Here is an 18504-nt window from a genome sequence, read left to right as displayed (position 1 = left end):
CACTGAGCCTAAGAACCATGTCTATGTGCTCTAACACACTAAAACAATATTCGATTTTTTTATCAATCAAATATAAACATTTCTCTGTATGACTGTATATGTACTATTCCTCGTTGTGGTTGTTCATGTTGAGAGTTGGCAGTCTATTGAGTGATGACAGCGCCCCTGCTGCTCAGGCCGTGTACTGCACGCTGACATGACTGTAATGACTGTGAGTCTCCTGCAGGGGGACGAGGGAGAGGAGGAGGAAGAGGGGGGAGGCTCGAGCTTTGTTGTTATAGTGCTATAGAGCTATAGAGTATAGAGCTCAGTGTTTCACCGCCGCTGAATCAACTGTTTTCCCCGTGAAGAGTTTAAAACCCGGAGGAGGTCTGCCGGAAGTTTCTGTGTGGAGGAGGAGAAGCGAGACACAGTAAGAACAAGCTGCGATTCAACATGTGGAGCAGGAGGAAGAGGAGCAGGAGGAAGAGGAGCAGGGGGAAGAGCAGCAGGAGGAAGAGGAGCAGGTTACTGGGGTTCAGGAGGAAGAGGAGCAGGAGGAAGAGGAGCAGGGGGAAGAGCAGCAGGAGGAAGAGGAGCAGGTTACTGGGGTTCATGAGGAAGAGGAGCAGGAGGAAGAGGAGCAGGGGGAAGAGCAGCAGGAGGAAGAGGAGCAGGTTACTGGGGTTCAGGAGGAAGAGGAGCAGGAGGAAGAGCAGCAGGTTACTGGGGTTCAGGAGGAAGAGGAGCAGGGGGAAGATGAGCAGGGGGAAGAGCAGCAGGGGGAAGAGGAGCAGGTTACTGGGGTTCAGGAGGAAGAGGAGCAGGAGGAAGAGCAGCAGGTTACTGGGGTTCAGGAGGAAGAGGAGCAGGGGGAAGAGGAGCAGGGGGAAGAGCAGCAGGGGGAAGAGGAGCAGGTTACTGGGGTTCAGGAGGAAGAGGAGCAGGAGGAAGAGCAGCAGGTTACTGGGGTTCAGGAGGAAGAGGAGCAGGAGGAAGAGGAGCAGGGGGAAGAGCAGCAGGAGGAAGAGGAGCAGGTTACTGGGGTTCAGGAGGAAGAGGAGCAGGAGGAAGAGCAGCAGGCTACTGGGGTTCAGGAGGAAGAGGAGCAGGAGGAAGAGGGGCAGGAGGAAGAGGAGCAGGGGGAAGAGCAGCAGGAGGAAGAGGAGCAGGTTACTGGGGTTCAGGAGGAAGAGGAGCAGGAGGAAGAGGAGCAGGGGGAAGAGCAGCAGGAGGAAGAGGAGCAGGTTACTGGGGTTCAGGAGGAAGAGGAGCAGGAGGAAGAGCAGCAGGTTACTGGGGTTCAGGAGGAAGAGGAGCAGGGGGAAGAGGAGCAGGGGGAAGAGCAGCAGGGGGAAGAGGAGCAGGTTACTGGGGTTCAGGAGGAAGAGGAGCAGGAGGAAGAGCAGCAGGTTACTGGGGTTCAGGAGGAAGAGGAGCAGGAGGAAGAGGAGCAGGGGGAAGAGGAGCAGGAGGAAGAGGAGCAGGTTACTGGGGTTCAGGAGGAAGAGGAGCAGGAGGAAGAGGAGCAGGGGGAAGGGCAGCAGGAGGAAGAGGAGCAGGTTACTGGGGTTCAGGAGGAAGAGGAGCAGGAGGAAGAGGAGCAGGGGGAAGAGCAGCAGGAGGAAGAGGAGCAGGTTACTGGGGTTCAGGAGGAAGAGGAGCAGGTTACTGGGGTTCAGGAGGAAGAGGAGCAGGAGGAAGAGCAGCAGGAGGAAGAGCAGCAGGAGGAAGAGGAGCAGGTTACTGGGGTTCCGGAGGAAGAGGAGCAGGAGGAAGAGCAGCAGGAGGAAGAGGAGCAGGTTACTGGGGTTCAGGAGGAAGAGGAGCAGGTTACTGGGGTTCAGGAGGAAGAGGAGCAGGAGGAAGAGGAGCAGGTTACTGGGGTTCAGAAGGAAGAGCAGCAGGAGGAAGAGGAGCAGGAGGAAGAGGAGCAGGAGGAAGAGCAGCAGGAGGAAGAGCAGCAGGGGGAAGAGGAGCAGGGGGAAGAGGAGCAGGTTACTGGGGTTCAGGAGGAAGAGCAGCAGGAGGAAAAGGAGCAGGTTACTGGGGTTCAGGAGGAAGTGGAGCAGGAGGAAGAGCAGCAGGAGGAAGAGGAGCAGGGGGAAGAGGAGCAGGTTACTGGGGTTCAGGAGGAAGAGGAGCAGGAGGAAGAGCAGCAGGAGGAAGAGGAGCAGGAGGAAGAGCAGCAGGAGGAAGAGCAGCAGGAGGAAGAGGAGCAGGTTACTGGGGTTCAGGAGGAAGAGGAGCAGGAGGAAGAGCAGCAGGAGGAGGAGCAGCAGGAGGAAGAGGAGCAGGTTACTGGGGTTCAGGAGGAAGAGCAGCAGGAGGAAGAGGAGCAGGTTACTGGGGTTCAGGAGGAAGAGCAGCAGGAGGAAGAGGAGCAGGTTACTGGGGTTCAGGAGGAAGAGCAGCAGGAGGAAGAGGAGCAGGTTACTGGGGTTCAGGAGGAAGAGCAGCAGGAGGAAGAGGAGCAGGAGGAAGAGGAGCAGGTTACTGGGGTTCAGGAGGAAGAGCAGCAGGAGGAAGAGGAGCAGGTTACTGGGGTTCAGGAGGAAGAGGAGCAGGTTACTGGGGTTCAGGAGGAAGAGCAGCAGGAGGAAGAGCAGCAGGAGGAAGAGGAGCAGGTTACTGGGGTTCAGGAGGAAGAGGAGCAGGTTACTGGGGTTCAGGAGGAAGAGGAGCAGGAGGAAGAGCAGCAGGAGGAAGAGGAGCAGGTTACTGGGGTTCAGGAGGAAGAGGAGCAGGTTACAGGGGTTCAGGAGGAAGAGGAGTAGGAAGAAGAGCAGCAGGAGGAAGAGGAGCAGGTTACTGGGGTTCAGGAGGAAGAGGAGCAGGTTACTGGGGTTCAGGAGGAAGAGGAGCAGGTTACTGGGGTTCAGGAGGAAGAGGAGCAGCTTACTGGGGTTCAGGAGGAAGAGCAGCAGGAGGAGGAGCAGCAGGAGGAAGAGGAGCAGGTTACTGGGGTTCAGGAGGAAGAGCAGCAGGAGGAGGAGCAGCAGGAGGAAGAGGAGCAGGTTACTGGGGTTCAGGAGGAAGAGCAGCAGCTCTGCAGGTTGCAGTTCAGAGACTTTAGACGAGTCAGCAGAAAAGAAGCTGATGTTCTCACCATGTCAGCAGGAAGACTCCTCCTCTCTGATCACATTCACACTCGACCTGAGAAACATTGGTTCTGCAGCAGTTGTATACGTTGTGACGCTGATGTCATTTTTACAATAACAATAAAAAAACACTTAGTTTCCTCAAACTTTCTCCATTTTATGAACACAGACATCAAAGTGACTCAATATGAACCTCTAGACTTCAAATCAATAACTAACAAACTTCAAATCAATAATAAACTATAACTCAATAACAAACAGACTGTAAATCAATAACAAACCGACTATAAATCAATAACAGACTGTAAATCAATAACAAATAGAATATAAATCAATAACAAACCGACTATAAATAATAACAGACTATCAATCAATAACAAACAGACTACAAATCAATAAAAAAATGACTATAAATCATTACCAGACTATAAATCATTAAACAGGTACACTTTTGAAGACAATCCTTTTAGTTTTCGATCAAGGATCAATATTCCACTTGATTTCAGATGAGCTCAAAGTTTGACTTCCTCCATTACCAGGTTTCACTCCAGCAGAGTATTGATCGTCGTCACGGTGATAGGAGAGGTTGTGTTTGGCGTACACACTCCAGGAAGATTCAAACCACCTCACTAAGTCAGCTGATCAATACCAAACCAATCAATCAATCAATCAATCAATCAATCTGATGGTACATTTCAACTCACACCCTTTTGACTTGCCACAGATCAATAACCATTATCCTGTTGTCCAGGTGACGTGGCTCTGTGGTGATGCGAGTCACAGTAAGAAGTTCTGGTGATGATAACACACACACACACACACACACACACACACACACACACACACACACACACACACACACACACACACACACACACACACACACACAGAGCCTTGAGTTTCTTCAACATTACACCATGACAACATGAAAACAAGACAACATTACGCTATGATAACAAGACATGACAGCAAGACACAAAGGCAACCTGGCCCATGGCAACAAGGCAACCTGGCCCATGGCAACAAGGCAACCTGGCCCATGGCAACAAGGCCAAAAGACAACACACATTTTGAAGGTGTTTTCGGCTTTTCTGACAAACTTAGTTGTCTCCACTGGTACTGTTGTACTGCTACCACTGGTACTGTTCTAATGTTATACATATGTTACCACTGGTACTGTTCTAATGTTATACATGTGTTACCACTGGTACTGTTCTAATGTTATACATGTGTTACCACTGGTACTGTTCTAATGTTATACATGTGTTACCACTGGTACTGTTCTAATGTTATACATATGTTACCACTGGTACTGTTCTAATGTTATACATGTGTTACCACTGGTACTGTTCTAATGTTATACATATGTTACCACTGGTACTGTTCTAATGTTATACATGTGTTACCACTGGTACTGTTCTAATGTTATACATGTGTTACCACTGGTACTGTTCTAATGTTATACATGTGTTACCACTGGTACTGTTCTAATGTTATACATATGTTACCACTGGTACTGTTCTAATGTTATACATATGTTGCCACTGGTACTGTTCTAATGTTATACATATGTTACCACTGGTACTGTTCTAATGTTATACATATGTTACCACTGGTACTGTTCTAATGTTATACATATGTTACCACAGGTACTGTTCTAATGTTACCACTGGTCCTGTTGTACTACTGGACCGTCGATACCTGCAGGAAGGTTCCAGACCTTCTCTGGTCCAGTGCTCTTCAAACCCTCTGGTCTAGCACCATGATAGCATGTCTCAACGTCAGGACTCGTTCAGTCGTCCAATCAGTCATTCAGACGCTCGGTCAGATGTTCAGTCGTTCAGATGTTCAATCATTCAGTCAGTCGTTCAGTTAGATGTTCAGACATTCTGTCGGTCAGTCAGTCGTTCAAACATTCAATGGTTCAGTCAGTGGTTCAGTTGTTCAGTCTGTGATTCAGTCATTCAGTCAGTGATTCAGTGGTTCAGTCAGTCGTTCAGGTAGCAGGTTGTTGACCACCATTGTTGTAGTTCTTTTATTAGTCACATTAGTCATGCGACTGAATATCAAAGGAGCAGCCAATCTCTCGTTGACTTGCGACTGACTGACTGAGACCACCGCTACAGACTGACTGACACCACCGCTACAGACTGACTGACACCACCGCTACAGACTGACTGACACCACCGCTACAGACTGACTCAGACCACCGCTACACACTGACTGACACCATCGCTACAGACTGACACCACCGCTACAGACTGACTGACACCACCGCTACAGACTGACTCAGACCACCGCTACACACTGACTGACACCATCGCTACAGACTGACACCACCGCTACAGACTGACTGACACCACCACTACAGACTGACTGACACCACCACTACAGACTGAAGAAGACCACCACCACAGACACTCAGAGACAAAATAACTTTTATTACTACATAAACACACCAAAGTTCCAAAAAGTGGTACCGTTGAGTTTCCGTACTGATTCCCAGTCAGCGGGTTTTGGTTCTGTACCGGTTGAGATGTGAAAGGTTCCGTCCTGAAGCTGTTTTGTGTTTTAGATGGAGGAATGTGAGGCTGCAGTGGAGAGCAGACACCATGACCTCCTTCAGCCCGTGTGACCCTCCGGCCCAGCGAGGGACAGTCAGTGGATAGAACTGAAGAGCCACGGTCCCGGCGGGTGTCATGGCGGCTGGCAGCTTCCTGTCTTTGGCAGTAGCCTTGGCGGCTTTTCAAAGTCCATGTGTCTCCAGACTGACTCCTCGAGTCTCCTTCCCTCTGGGTGAGTTTTGGTAATCCACCAATGTCCAGAAGTGCAGACGGTCTACAGACTGCTCTCTGTGCAGACGGTCTGTTCCAATGTGTTGGTTCTGTTGCGGTCATGTATAGGAAGTTCCGGGAGGCTGCTGGTCCATTTCAGTGGAGTGGGCGTGGCCAACACGACAACGCTGCTGCTCAGTGACGGCGGCAACACGCTGTACGTCGGAGCTCGCGACTCAGTGCTAGCACTGGACGTTAGCCATGACGACTCCATGAGTTTGAGCCGCAGGGTGAGATGAATGAGTCCATCTTGTTTTCTCTGCTCTGCAGCTGGAGCTTCTGGGTGGAAAACCCAGTACTACCACTGTGTACTACCATTGTGTAGTATTACTGTGTACTATCACTGCCTACCACTACTACTGTGTACTATTGATGTGCACTACTAATCAGAATTATTGAAGAGCTTGATCGTGTTCACATAAACTCAAAATGTATAGAAATTTGTTCAATAATTAAATAATTATAAATATTTAAATGAATAGATCCTAAATATGATAATATCAATATAAATAAATAATTGAAATAATTTTAAGACTTGAGACACAATTGCTGGTTTATGAAGTGAGAAAAGTTGCAGTCAGATAAAACCCTCGTTCCACAGTGTCTGGTGCAGAGTTCCATGTATTAGAGCGACTTACTGTAGCGTCCGGTCTGTCGCTCCCATTCTGCAGTTACTGTCATGTTTGCTGTTTAATGCAGTTTTATTTTGCCATGTCAGCAAAAGCTTGTCATCTGTTGGTGATACAGACGTATGCGGAGCTACAGCATTACCTGTAAAACTCCTGTAAAAGTACAACCAAGGGAATGGGTATCATTATTATAGTGTTTTAAAGTTCCAGCATTTAATTGTATGTTCTTTTTCAGTGGGTAGAACAGCTGAAGAAAACTGTAGAACCTGTACCTAGGAGCCTCCAGGGGGCAGCGCTGAGAACCAAATGTTCTGTAGAGAACCTAGGAACCTCCAGAGGGCAGCACTGAGAACCAAGTGTTCTGTAGAGAACCTAGGAACCTCCAGAGGGCAGCCCTGGTTAGTCCTGGTTAGTTCCTCACAGAGCTACTGGAGGTCAAAGGTCAAAGTAATCCCCTCCAGTGTTACTGGATGTTGACTTTGATCTACTGTGTTTTCTGTGCTGGTGACTAACTGGGCCTGTTTTTTCCAGTTGGACTGGAGTCCCTCAGACAAAGACCTGGAACAATGTTCTATGAAGGGAAAGAAGATGGTGAGTTGTACATGTTTAGAACAGTATTAGAAGTACATTTTGCTCTGCCCTCAGGCAGGTTCTAGATAAAGGCTTTGGAGGTTACCATGTTTTTGTTCCAGAAGAACTTAAAGAATTCCTTGTTCTGTGTTCTAGACTGATTGTTCCAATTTCATCCGCGTGCTGCAGTTGGTGAACTCATCCCACCTCTACGCCTGCGGGACCTTCGCCTTCAGTCCCCGCTGCTCCTACATCGTATGATTCTCTGCCTTGCACTTCACCCAATATCCTTTTTAATCTCCTGCTTAATGTTTCTGTTTCTCTTCAGGACTCAGAAACTTTAACTATGAGCCTCAAACCTGATGAGGGCAGAGGTCGCTGCCCCTATGACCCCTACCAACGCAACACCGCCATCATCGTAGGTAAGACCGCCTTGCTTCCCTGAGAGTAGGGACGTACAGTCGTCTGCTCTGGAAGGAACAGATGAGGGACGTGGTCCTGGTTTTACAAATAACACAGAGGTGAAAGAAAAGCAGTCTCGCAGACCAAGTGCCAATCGATGCAAAATTGCAGTTGATGATACATGGCGAATGTGCATGACGTAGCAGGAAGCAGCAGCTACACTCAGGCCCCGTTTCCACAACAACGATTACGAGTGTATCCACAAAACTTTCTTCTCCGTGGGGGGGGGTCTGTTCACATGTTGCCAGAGTGCGATGCACTGTATCCGCCAAGTCTTTAATCCAGCTCTCAAGGTGGAAAGTTTCTTTCATGGCTGCCCGTCCCTCCTGCAGAGAGTGGTGGAGAGCCTGTTACTGCACATGAGCATCTTCCCCCCCCCCCTCCCCTTCCATCCCTTGTAAACGTGACCTGCAGTGGTTTGACTCGCGTCAGTATTCTAGTTTTACCCTCCATATCAGTAGTTTTATAGGTGAGACTCTCTCCTGATAGCCTCTGATGCATCATCAGTCCATGCGGATGTTGGGTTGCCTATATTTTCTTCATGTTTATAACGTATTCTTCTCTCTTTCAAGCAACAGCTCCCTCGTGTGGGCCAGCATGCTAACTACATCATTGTCGGCTGCTGCAGTGGAAACGCACTCCTTTTTTTAACGGAATCGTTGTTGTCACGTGAAACTGTGTCGTGTGAACAGGCCTCGGACTACGTTTGAACTTGGATGCAAAGTGCAGATCTTAGTTATGATAATAATAAACTCCTGTGCCTGTATTCACAAAGCATCCTGAAGCTAAAAACAGCTCTTAGTGATGTCACGCTTAAGAAAAATCTTAGAATTCCTCGAAATTTAAGACTTTTCTTAGAATTTTTCGTTCCCAAGATCAAAGTAATTTACAAAGAATCTTAAGTCCTAAGAAGCTCCTCACGCGTAAAACCACTGAAGTAGTGAGGACGACTTTCAGAAGCCGAAGAGTTTCTGAAACAGACAAGATGATGGAAATAGAAAGAGAAAGGAAAGGTGTTCTCCTTTTGTTTAATCAGTGGCCCCTAACCCTAACCCACTGTGGTGCCTGTCTACAGGTGAGCTGCAGCAGCCCCACATGGTGGTAAATCACAGGAAGTAATATGTACAAAAAATAATTGTCATGATTACACATCTTTAATGCAGCCCAAGATAATAGAATAATAGATTATACATATGTGTATATATATATTTGTTTTGGCTGCTGTAACAATGCATATTGGTTGGTTTTGAACAGAAATACCTTGCAATTTCTTATATTTTTATGTAAACAGTTGAATATAAACGTGTTTTTGGGTAAAAGTGGGCATTGGTTTGTACATATACTAATTGGATATGCTTTCTGAGTTGTGAAAATGTTTTGTTACACATGTTTGTGGCTCTCAGTATAAAAATAGCTAACTTTTTCCCAATCGGATTTTGTTTTGTGGTTGTTTTGCAGTCTTGGGCCCAGAGTGTTGATCCAGTCTGTCAAAATGAGTTGTAGAATAACATATTGAGGTGAGATTGTGCTGCGATGAAAGACCAGGTATTCAATTTAAACAGTCATTCATGTTGAAATATCGAGGTCAAAGCAAAATTGTGGAGTTGAAGAATCAGTCCTGGTCCAAAGTAACTTCCCACTTCTGCTACTGGAGGTCCAAGGTCAAAGTAATACCATCCAGTGTTACTAGATGTTGAAGGCATTTCTTTCTCAGATGTTTTGGGCCAAATATAAGATAGTTTGTTTTATCAGAAGCAGAAAGTTACAGCTCTTTAAGTCTTTGAACTAAGTTTCTTGTTCAACACGTTGATCAGTATCATCTGGTTTCACTGATCAATAGATTTGTGTGTCATCAGCATAGCGATGGAAGTGAAGGGATCTGGACAAGACTGGTCCTTTTTGAGATGTTTTGGTCCCAGTTCTTTATTTGTCCTTATGGAGTGTCATTCTTCATTCTTCTTACCCAGATGGAGAACTGTACACGGGGACCGTGGCAGACTACAGGGGGAACCGGCCCGTCATCTCCAGACACCTGAGCCAGGGCCCCCGAGTGGACCTGAAGCTGGACGACAGTTTGGGATGGCTGGAGGGTGAGCAAGTCTTTAAACTGTCCAAACCATAGGACGAGACAGTCACTGCCAGAGAGACAGGCACCTCCAGAGAGGACGAGACGGGCACCTCCAGTAAGATATGTCTTAATGACCACTGGCCCATTGCCCAACTATCTCAATGACTACCAGCCCATTGCCCAACTGTCTCAATGACTACCAGTCCGTTGCCCAACTATCTCAATGACTACCAGCCCATTGACCAACTGTCTCAATGACTACCAGCCTATTGCCCAACTGTCTCAATGACTACCAGCCCGTTGCCCAACTGTCTCAATGACTACCAGTCAATTGCCCAACTGTCTCAATGACTACCAGTCCGTTGCCCAACTGTCTCAATGACTACCAGTCCGTTGCCCAACTGTCTCAATGGCTACCAGTCCATTGCCCAACTGTCTCAATGACTACCAGCCCGATGCCCAACTGTCTCAATGGCTACCAGTCCATTGCCCAACTGTCTCAATGACTACCAGTCCATTGCCCAACTGTCTCAATGACTACCAGTCCATTGCCCAACTGTCTCAATGACTACCAGCCTGATGCCCAACTGTCTCAATGGCTACCAGTCCATTGCCCAACTGTCTCAATGGCTACCAGTCCATTGCCCAACTGTCTCAATGGCTACCAGTCCATTGCCCAACTGTCTCAATGGCTACCAGTCCATTGCCCAACTGTCTCAATGACTACCAGTCCATTGCCCAACTGTCTCAATGACTACCAGCCTGATGCCCAACTGTCTCAATGACTACCAGCCTGATGCCCAACTGTCTCAATGGCTACCAGTCCATTGCCCAACTGTCTCAATGGCTACCAGTCCATTGCCCAACTGTCTCAATGGCTACCAGTCCATTGCCCAACTGTCTCAATGGCTACCAGTCCATTGCCCAACTGTCTCAATGGCTACCAGTCCATTGCCCAACTGTCTCAATGACTACCAGCTCATTGCTCGTCCCTCTCAGTGATGAAACTCAAACACTTCATCATCTCCTCCTTACTTTCCTCCCTGGATCCCTGCAATTCACTTCCTCACCACCAGAGGCACCAACATCAACCCTGCTATTCTCCCACCTGGACATTCAGTCCTGGTCCACCTAGACACCCAGTCCTGGTCCACCTTGACATCCAGTCCAGGTCCACCTTGACACCCAGTTCTGGTCCACCTTGACACACAGCCCCGGTCAACCTGGACACCTAGTCCTGGTCCAGCAGGACACTCAGTCCTGGTCTTTTGTGCTCAGACCCGACCTTCATCAGCTCCAGCTTCATTCCAGACGAGGAGAAAATCTACTTCTTCTTCAGTGAAACGGGTCGAGAGTTTGACTTCATCGACAAGTTTATCGTTTCTCGGGTATCCCAGGTCTGCAGGGTGAGTGTTCTCATCCTTCACTCTCTCTCTCACTCCCTCAAGCTCTCACTCACATGGACTGTTGTATGTTGGATGCTGAGTTGTTGAGTTGCATGTTGGATGCTGAGCCTCTGGTCATGTAACCCTGCTGCAGAGCGATGTGGGCGGCCAGCGGACCCTCCAGAGACGCTGGACCACCTTTGCTAAAGCTCAGCTGCTATGTCAGGCTGACAGCGAGCTGCCCTACAACCTGATCCAGGACATGGACAGCCTCCCACCAGCAGAGGGTGCTGCTGCAGGAGACACACTCTTCTATGGAATCTTCACCTCCCAGTGGTCAGTGAGGCATTTTTAATTGTTACACCAGCTGATATGTGTGATGGTCGTCATCCTCCGGGTGAGAACAGGAACTGAAACTTAAAGTGGGAATTCGAGCATCAGCAGCAGTTTGGTGGAGAATCAGATCCAGTGTCCAGGTTGTCAACAGATCCAATTCAATTCACTTCAGCTTTATTTGTGTTGCGTCGAAGACAACAGTCATGTCAGGGCTACACAGACAAAAGCCAACGAATCAAGAGCAGCAGAAGTTGTCACCATAGATGTAAAACCTCGATGCCGCACAGCCTATCTGCACCTGTTGACACGTTGTAACTACAGCGCCGCCATCTTGGGGAGGTCTCCCACTCATGCCTACAGCACCGCCATCTTGGGGAGGTCTCCCACTCATGCCTACAGCACCGCCATCTTGGGGAGGTCTCCCACTCATGCCTACAGCACCGCCATCTTGGGGAGGTCTCCCACTCATGCCTACAGCACCGCCATCTTGGGGAGGTCTCCCACTCATGCCTACAGCACCGCCATCTTGGGGAGGTCTCCCACTCATGCCTACAGCACCGCCATCTTGGGGAGGTCTCCCACTCATGCTAAACATAAAGATCCCAGGCAAGAAAATCCACCAAAACATTCATGGCTCGCTTGCTAGTCCACGTAGCAACGCAGGTAATACCTAATTTTAAAGCTGAGGAAAAGCGTTACCCTGTGGAAACCTCATGGAGGAATTATTGGGAGGGGAGAAAGTCTTAAAAAAACTGAAAACTAATAAAGCTGGGAGAAATAAACTAATATAATTTTAATTTAAATGAATTCATCCGATGAGTGTCAAAGGAAGCCTCAAAAAAACAAATGACAATGACATATATTACTTAGAACGACATACATTACTGCAAATATATGTCAAATAGCAGGACATCAGTTCAGACAGACGTACTGCTTGTTTGCTTTCTTACTTCATGATAATCAGTCGTGTGGCAGATTTTTAACCATGAACAATTCTCAGATTGCCTCATTGCAGTTCTGAAGTGTGAAGTTGAACCACATGCTATCGTCTTAAAAGATGAAATGCCTGGATAATCAAAGAGCAGTAGAAAGGGATGGTTGTTAATCCCCTGCTGAGTGTCTGCATGCTCTCCCAAGTCCAAAATGTCTTCAGCTCTGACCACATGACTGTCCGGAGACATTTTGACTTGTTTGGCTGCTGACTGGACTCGTCATTCGCCTGATGTAACGGTCAGCTGGAAAAAACATACGATCGGCAAACTTTTCCTAGAAATTGGGCTTTTGAGGCTTCCTTTGACACTCACCGGATGAATGAATTTAAAGTAAAATTAAATTAGTTTATTTCTCCCCGTTTTATTAGTCTTCCGATTTTGTAAGACCTCCCAATAATTCCTCTGTGGGACCGTTATGTTGAGCAGGAGGACCTCCCCAAGATGGCGGCGCTGCAGGCACATCACAGGCAGCGCCGAGAGGCATCTAGTGTTTTATATCTAGAATTGTCACCAGCTGGAGGAGCTGAAGCTCCATGATGCCATCTCCGCCCTCAGCTCCACCCTGTCACTCCAACTGACCTCCTCCTCCCTCAGCTCCGCCCCCCTGCTCCGACTGACCTCCTCCTCCTTCTGTCCTGCTTCCTGTCCAGGTCTGTGAACTCGGGGCGCTCAGCCGTCTGCTCCTTCAGCCTGAGCGACATCAGGGCGGCGTTCTCGGGGAACTACAGAGTCCTGAACCGGGACAGTCTGCAGTGGAGCACCCGGGTCCAAGAGAAGGTGGCCAACCCCGGAGAGGTACGGCGAGGGGCGTGGCGAGCGGCGCCGTCAGCTGACTCTTTTATAGATGATGGAAGAGGGTCGTTGTGAAAACCTTTCTTCCATCGGGGTTTTCTCACTGCTCTTTAGGGTCCTTTCACATTGGATAGTCTGGGACTGGGTACACCTGGAAGGGGGCGGAGCCAAGAATTTTCACCCCTTCATTTGGTTGGGTGGAGTTCACATTCACTTTAGAAACCTCCTGGACAAACTCACCAGTCCCACCAGCTACAGTTTAGGGCGCTGTCACCTGAAACAAAGCCTGTCCAGAGAGGAAGTGAAGAAGAAAGAGGGCTCATTCATTGGTCCAGATGGAAAGCGGACGTCCCGCCCCTTCAGCCTGTGGCGGCGAGGCTAGTTAGCTTGTGGCTAATGGGTAGCCACAAACAACCACGGTGTAAAGTTTTCAGACCAGATATTAATGAGTCTTCCTCTACTTCCTCTCTTCTTCCTCTCAATGCCATATTTTCCAACTTTTTCTTTCTGTATCTGCTTCTTCTGATTTGTGCGATAAGCTTGTTTTGTTTCCGACCCAGATTGCACTGCGCTCTACGTCATGTGCTCTAACCCCGAGATAGTTGGTAAACGAAGCAAGGTTTTCAAGGGTTCAGAGATGTGACAGAGTCGTCTTCTCTCTTGAAAACATTTTAAGGCTTTAGGTCTTTAAATTAAATTTTGTTTTTCCTGCTTGAAAATATAAACAACTAGAAGTAGAGCTACACTCAGAACGCAGCCTTTGCCAATGACACATTTGTTTGTGGAACCGAGTTAGCATCACTAGCATGTTAGCTCATATCGATGCTAACTGGATAGCTCAGGTAGCGTGAGACACTGAGCAGGAAGCATCTCCATGGCATCAGACGCTGATCTCCTTTGATCTCCATGAGCCTCTCTCATCTGCTTTGTATTGGACATTTTTAACAGTTTTTTGGAATTTATTCAGAAACAGTGAGCCATTAACGTCCCAAAGTCCAATGGATTGGTCTTTGATGATGACTAATCATCCCTGAAGCTTTCATACAATTTTTGCAAAAAGTTGGTAAAATACACAAATACAATCAAATTAATAAATAAATACATGCAGACAAAAACGTAACCTTGCAACTTTCGTTGGCAAAGGTAAACGATTCCTCTGTGTGTGTGTGTGTGTGTGTGTGTGTGTGTGTGTGTGTGTGTGTGTGTGTGCCAGTGTGGACTTCACAATGCTTCAGACAATGCCCTGCGCTTCGTGAAGGAGAGCTTCCTGGCAGACGACAGCGTTCGGCCGGCCGGCCGGACTCTGACTCTGGTGTCTGCTGAGCACAGCTACAGTAGGGTGGCGGTGCAGCGCGTCCAGGCGGCCAACCTGAAGCTCTACACCGTGCTCTTCCTGCTCTCAGGTAACTCTGGAGCTTTTTAACTCTGCAGGGGGGCTTCGGGTGATATGCAGGGTCACCTGACCTGCAGCCTTGTGGTGCTTGTTCATATGGAGGTCCACACATAAACTGACCTGGTGTGTGTGTGTGTGTGTGTGTGTGTGTGTGTGTGTGTGTGTGTGTGTGTGTGTGTGTGTGTGTGTGTGTGTGTGTGTGTGTGTGTGTGTGTGGGCAGACTCTGGTTACCTCCATAAGATCGTGCTGCTCCAGGACGGCGTCCACATTGTAGAAGAAGTTCAGGTGTTTCAGGAGCCTCAGCCGACCAGCAGCCTGAAGCTTTCCATCCCCAAGGTGCAACCCCTGGCCCCGCCCCCGGCACAGCCCCTGGCCCCGCCCCCGGCATGATCCAGGCTCCCCTGCTTCAGTCTGAGCTGACATGTGTCTCTTCCAGGCCACCATCTTCGTGGGAACGTGGGACAGCGTGGTGAAGCTCCCGACAGCCAACTGCTCCTTCTACTGGACCTGCGCTCAGTGTGTTCTGGCCCGGGACCCGTTCTGTGGCTGGGACGCCGGCACCAGGGAATGTGTGAAGGTGTCTGGCCTCCACACCAGCCTGTGAGGGGCACTTCAACACACACACACACACACACACACACGAAATGATGAAGATCTGCTGAAGGTCAAACTGAGCATGAGAGCAACCACTACATTCTGAGGGGTACACAGGAACAATACTGCATTGTGGAGTATGAAATACTACATTATGAAGATATTGAATTAACAATTTACCAAATAATGTATTATGGAAGAAACATTCCTATTTAAAAGAACATAACTGAACCAGTATAAAGATGTGGACTATATACACGTATGTACATATATATATTACATGAATATAATTTACACTGTAAAGTTCTTGTTTGTTGTGGCAGTACACAGTGTATATGATGAAACTGTGTAGAATTCTGCAAGATTAAACAATTAGTACTGGAAATAACTATGATGTCAATATTAACTCAATTTTAATGAAACATCAAAATAAAGTCCTATAAATCCTATATAACCACTTTGCTTGGTGGTTTGGTGGATTGGAGTCTTTCGCTGCAGGTTCTGGTCCAACTGGCCTCATATTAGACTGAAGTACACTGGAGGAGTCCCAGCAGGGGGCGCTGCAGTTAGGCCTTAACAGATCAATACATGTGGTCAGTACAGGTGTCCCTCAGTAAGGAGTTAACAGATCAATACATGGAACCCTAACCCAAAACACTCGCGCTGTGTGTGTGTGTGTGTGTGTGTGTGTGTGTGTGTGTGTGTGTGTGTGTGTGTGTGTGTTCTCTCAGATGTCAGGACATCGACAGAGGAAACGTTGAAGAATCTTGTCGCAGTGTTTCTGTCACTCAGAGAACCAGACCTGGTACCAACTCACTTCCTGCTGGTAGGAGTCTTCTTCTTCATCACCATCATCACCATCATTGTGGGGTAGCGGTCCTGGGTGGGGTCCTGGATGGGGTTGGGAGAGGTCCTGATCTCCATATCCTGTCCATCAGGTGAAGTGGTCTCGGTGTCTCTGAACGAGGTGGTGAAGCTTCACTGTCCCGCCGTGTCCCGGTTGTCCCGCCAGCGGTGGGAGCGTCCAAACAGCCGTCTGTCCTCGGACCTGTACCTGCACCTAGAGGACGGCGGGCTGATGTTCGTGGCCACGCCCCCCACGCTGGGCCACTACCTGTGCCGCTCCACGGAGAACGGCTACCAGCAGACGGTGGCCATTTTCCTGGTGAGGCAGAGGAGCAGCCCCGGGTCCCGGACCCCCCCCCCCCACCCGGGCCGGACCCAGACTCCTGTCCTCGGCGGGGACTCCCCACCATCAGGACGCCAGGCCTACTCAGCCCCCCCGGAGCCACCGGGCCACTCCCAGACTGCCTCAGAGGAACCTGAGCCACCCCCCGCTCCCCCCTCCGCCCTGCTACCTGAAGGAGCTGGTGGTGGTGACGGTGCTGCTGGTGCTCTGCTTCAGCGTGCTCGCCACGCTGGTACTGTACCTGGTCCGACTGAGGGTGCGCACCAGAACTGCTCCTCTGGGGGGGCCTGCAGTCAGGGGAGCCCCCACTGAGCAGGACAAGGTGTCCACCAGACCCAGAGAGCCGGTCTGCAATGGGACGCTCACCGGCGCCAATGGACATTTACCCAACGTCCCCATCTGACCACGCCCCCGTGACAACGTCCCCATCTGACCACGCCCCCGTGACAACGTCCCCATCTGACCACGCCCCCGTGACAATGTCCCCATCTGACCACGCCCCCATGACGCAACATCCCCATCTGACCACGCCCCCATGACAGACACAGGAATCTTGGACCAGGTGCCCCCTGTAGACCCTGGTACTGTGTCTGGGTCTGGATCTGCTGAGTGGAGTCAGTACTACCTTCAGAGGAGGTATTGAAGGTACAAGGTATTTCTACAGTAAAGTAACCCACTGATTCATCTTCAGTCTGTCCTGCAGTTCAACAAACTCCACAGTGAAGGATTTAGAACTCTGAACAGATCCAAAAGTTTGGAATACTGCAGTACCTGGGTTCTCCAGTGTGGGGCAGACTGACGCCTGTCTGGATAATAAATGATGTGACTCAATGTATGTGTTGTAATGTATTAATAATGCGTGTACAGACTGTTGGTGGACAACCTCTAGGGATGGTGCCCCATTCTGTACTCTTATAGGTACACTCCCAATTCTCGCAGTACTACCCAGTACCCAGTACCCAGTACCGATTCAGCTGAAATCAAGCGGTACCATGTTTTGGTACCTGAACGCAGCCTGGTGACGGAGGGAGAGTAACGGTTTCCAGCATCGCAGTACCTGAACGGAACAATGGAGGAGCATGGCAGAGAAGAGGCGCCACTTTTTAAATGTAATCAGATTACCTAAGTGGAAGACTAGTGAGGGAGAGAGCGAGCGAGGCCCATGGCAGAGAACCTGATCTGAGGAAGCTCTGTGAAGAACCACATGATTCTCAGGCTGATTACTGCAGGACTGTCTACCATCATAGATCTACGTCACAGTGAACAGGTCTACCATCATAGATCTACTGTCATAAGAACAGGTCTACCATCATAGATCTACTGTCATAAGAACAGGTCTACTATCATAGATCTACTGTCATAAGAACAGGTCTACCATCATAGATCTACGTCACAGTGAACAGGTCTACCATCATAGATCTACTGTCAGTGAACAGGTCTACCATCATAGATCTACCGTCATAATGAAAATATACTCATGATTATTATGGTTTGATGGGAAAATGATGCTCGACTGTTTTAGGGAAGAAAATTCAAAGATGCATTGAAGGAGTCTGGTCTGGGAGGAGGACCGGGTCCAGGACCCCGGTCTGGTCTGGGAGGAGGACCCTGGACCCAGTTTGGTCTGGGAGGAGGACCGGGTCCAAGACCCCGGTCTGGTCTGGTCTGGTCTGGGAGGAGGAGCGGGTCCAGGACCCCGGTCTGGTCTGGTCTGGTCTGGGAGGTGGAGCAGGTCCAGGACTCCGGCCTGGTCTGGGAGAAGGACCGGGTCCAGGACCCCGGTCTGGTCTGGTCTGGTCTGGGAGGAGGAGCGGGTCCAGGACCCCGGTCTGGTCTGGTCTGGTCTGGGAGGTGGAGCAGGTCCAGGACTCCGGCCTGGTCTGGGAGAAGGACCGGGTCCAGGACCCCGGTCTGGTCTGGGAGGAGGACCCTGGACCCAGTTTGGTCTGGGAGGAGGACCGGATCCAAGACCCCGGTCTGGTCTGGTCTGGGAGGAGGAGCGGGTCCAGGACCCCGGTCTGGTCTGGTCTGGTCTGGGAGGTGGAGCAGGTCCAGGACTCCGGCCTGGTCTGGGAGAAGGACCGGGTCCAGGACCCCGGTCTGGTCTGGTCTGGGAAGTGGACCGGGTCCAGGAATGTTCCTGATCAATACTGTGATTACAAAATAAAGGTTTTGTATA

The 18504-nt window shown here is 49.4% G+C and overlaps 1 protein-coding gene across 1 annotated transcript; it reads left to right on the top strand.

Annotated features, from left to right (window-relative positions):
• Positions 1-271: 271 nt before the first annotated feature.
• LOC308148015 (semaphorin-4B-like) lies at positions 272-17150 on the top strand. Its single transcript, XM_080521422.1, is given in 16 exon segments — positions 272-412; positions 5656-5876; positions 5984-6144; positions 7075-7134; positions 7270-7368; positions 7442-7535; positions 9543-9665; positions 10922-11049; positions 11183-11364; positions 13007-13151; positions 14362-14551; positions 14763-14878; positions 14979-15142; positions 15868-15962; positions 16075-16487; positions 16489-17150. Coding segments are annotated over 15 exon segments (2307 nt in total). The 5' UTR covers positions 272-412; positions 5656-5779; the 3' UTR covers positions 16729-17150.
• The last annotated feature ends 1354 nt before the right edge of the window (positions 17151-18504 follow it).

The sequence above is a fragment of the Blennius ocellaris genome (assembly GCF_963422515.1).
Source record: "Blennius ocellaris genome assembly, contig: SCAFFOLD_117, whole genome shotgun sequence".
In the NCBI taxonomy this organism is placed as follows: Eukaryota; Metazoa; Chordata; class Actinopteri; order Blenniiformes; family Blenniidae; genus Blennius; species Blennius ocellaris.
The sequence above is the reverse complement of the archived record's forward strand: the minus strand, read 5'-3'. Positions and strand labels throughout refer to the sequence as shown.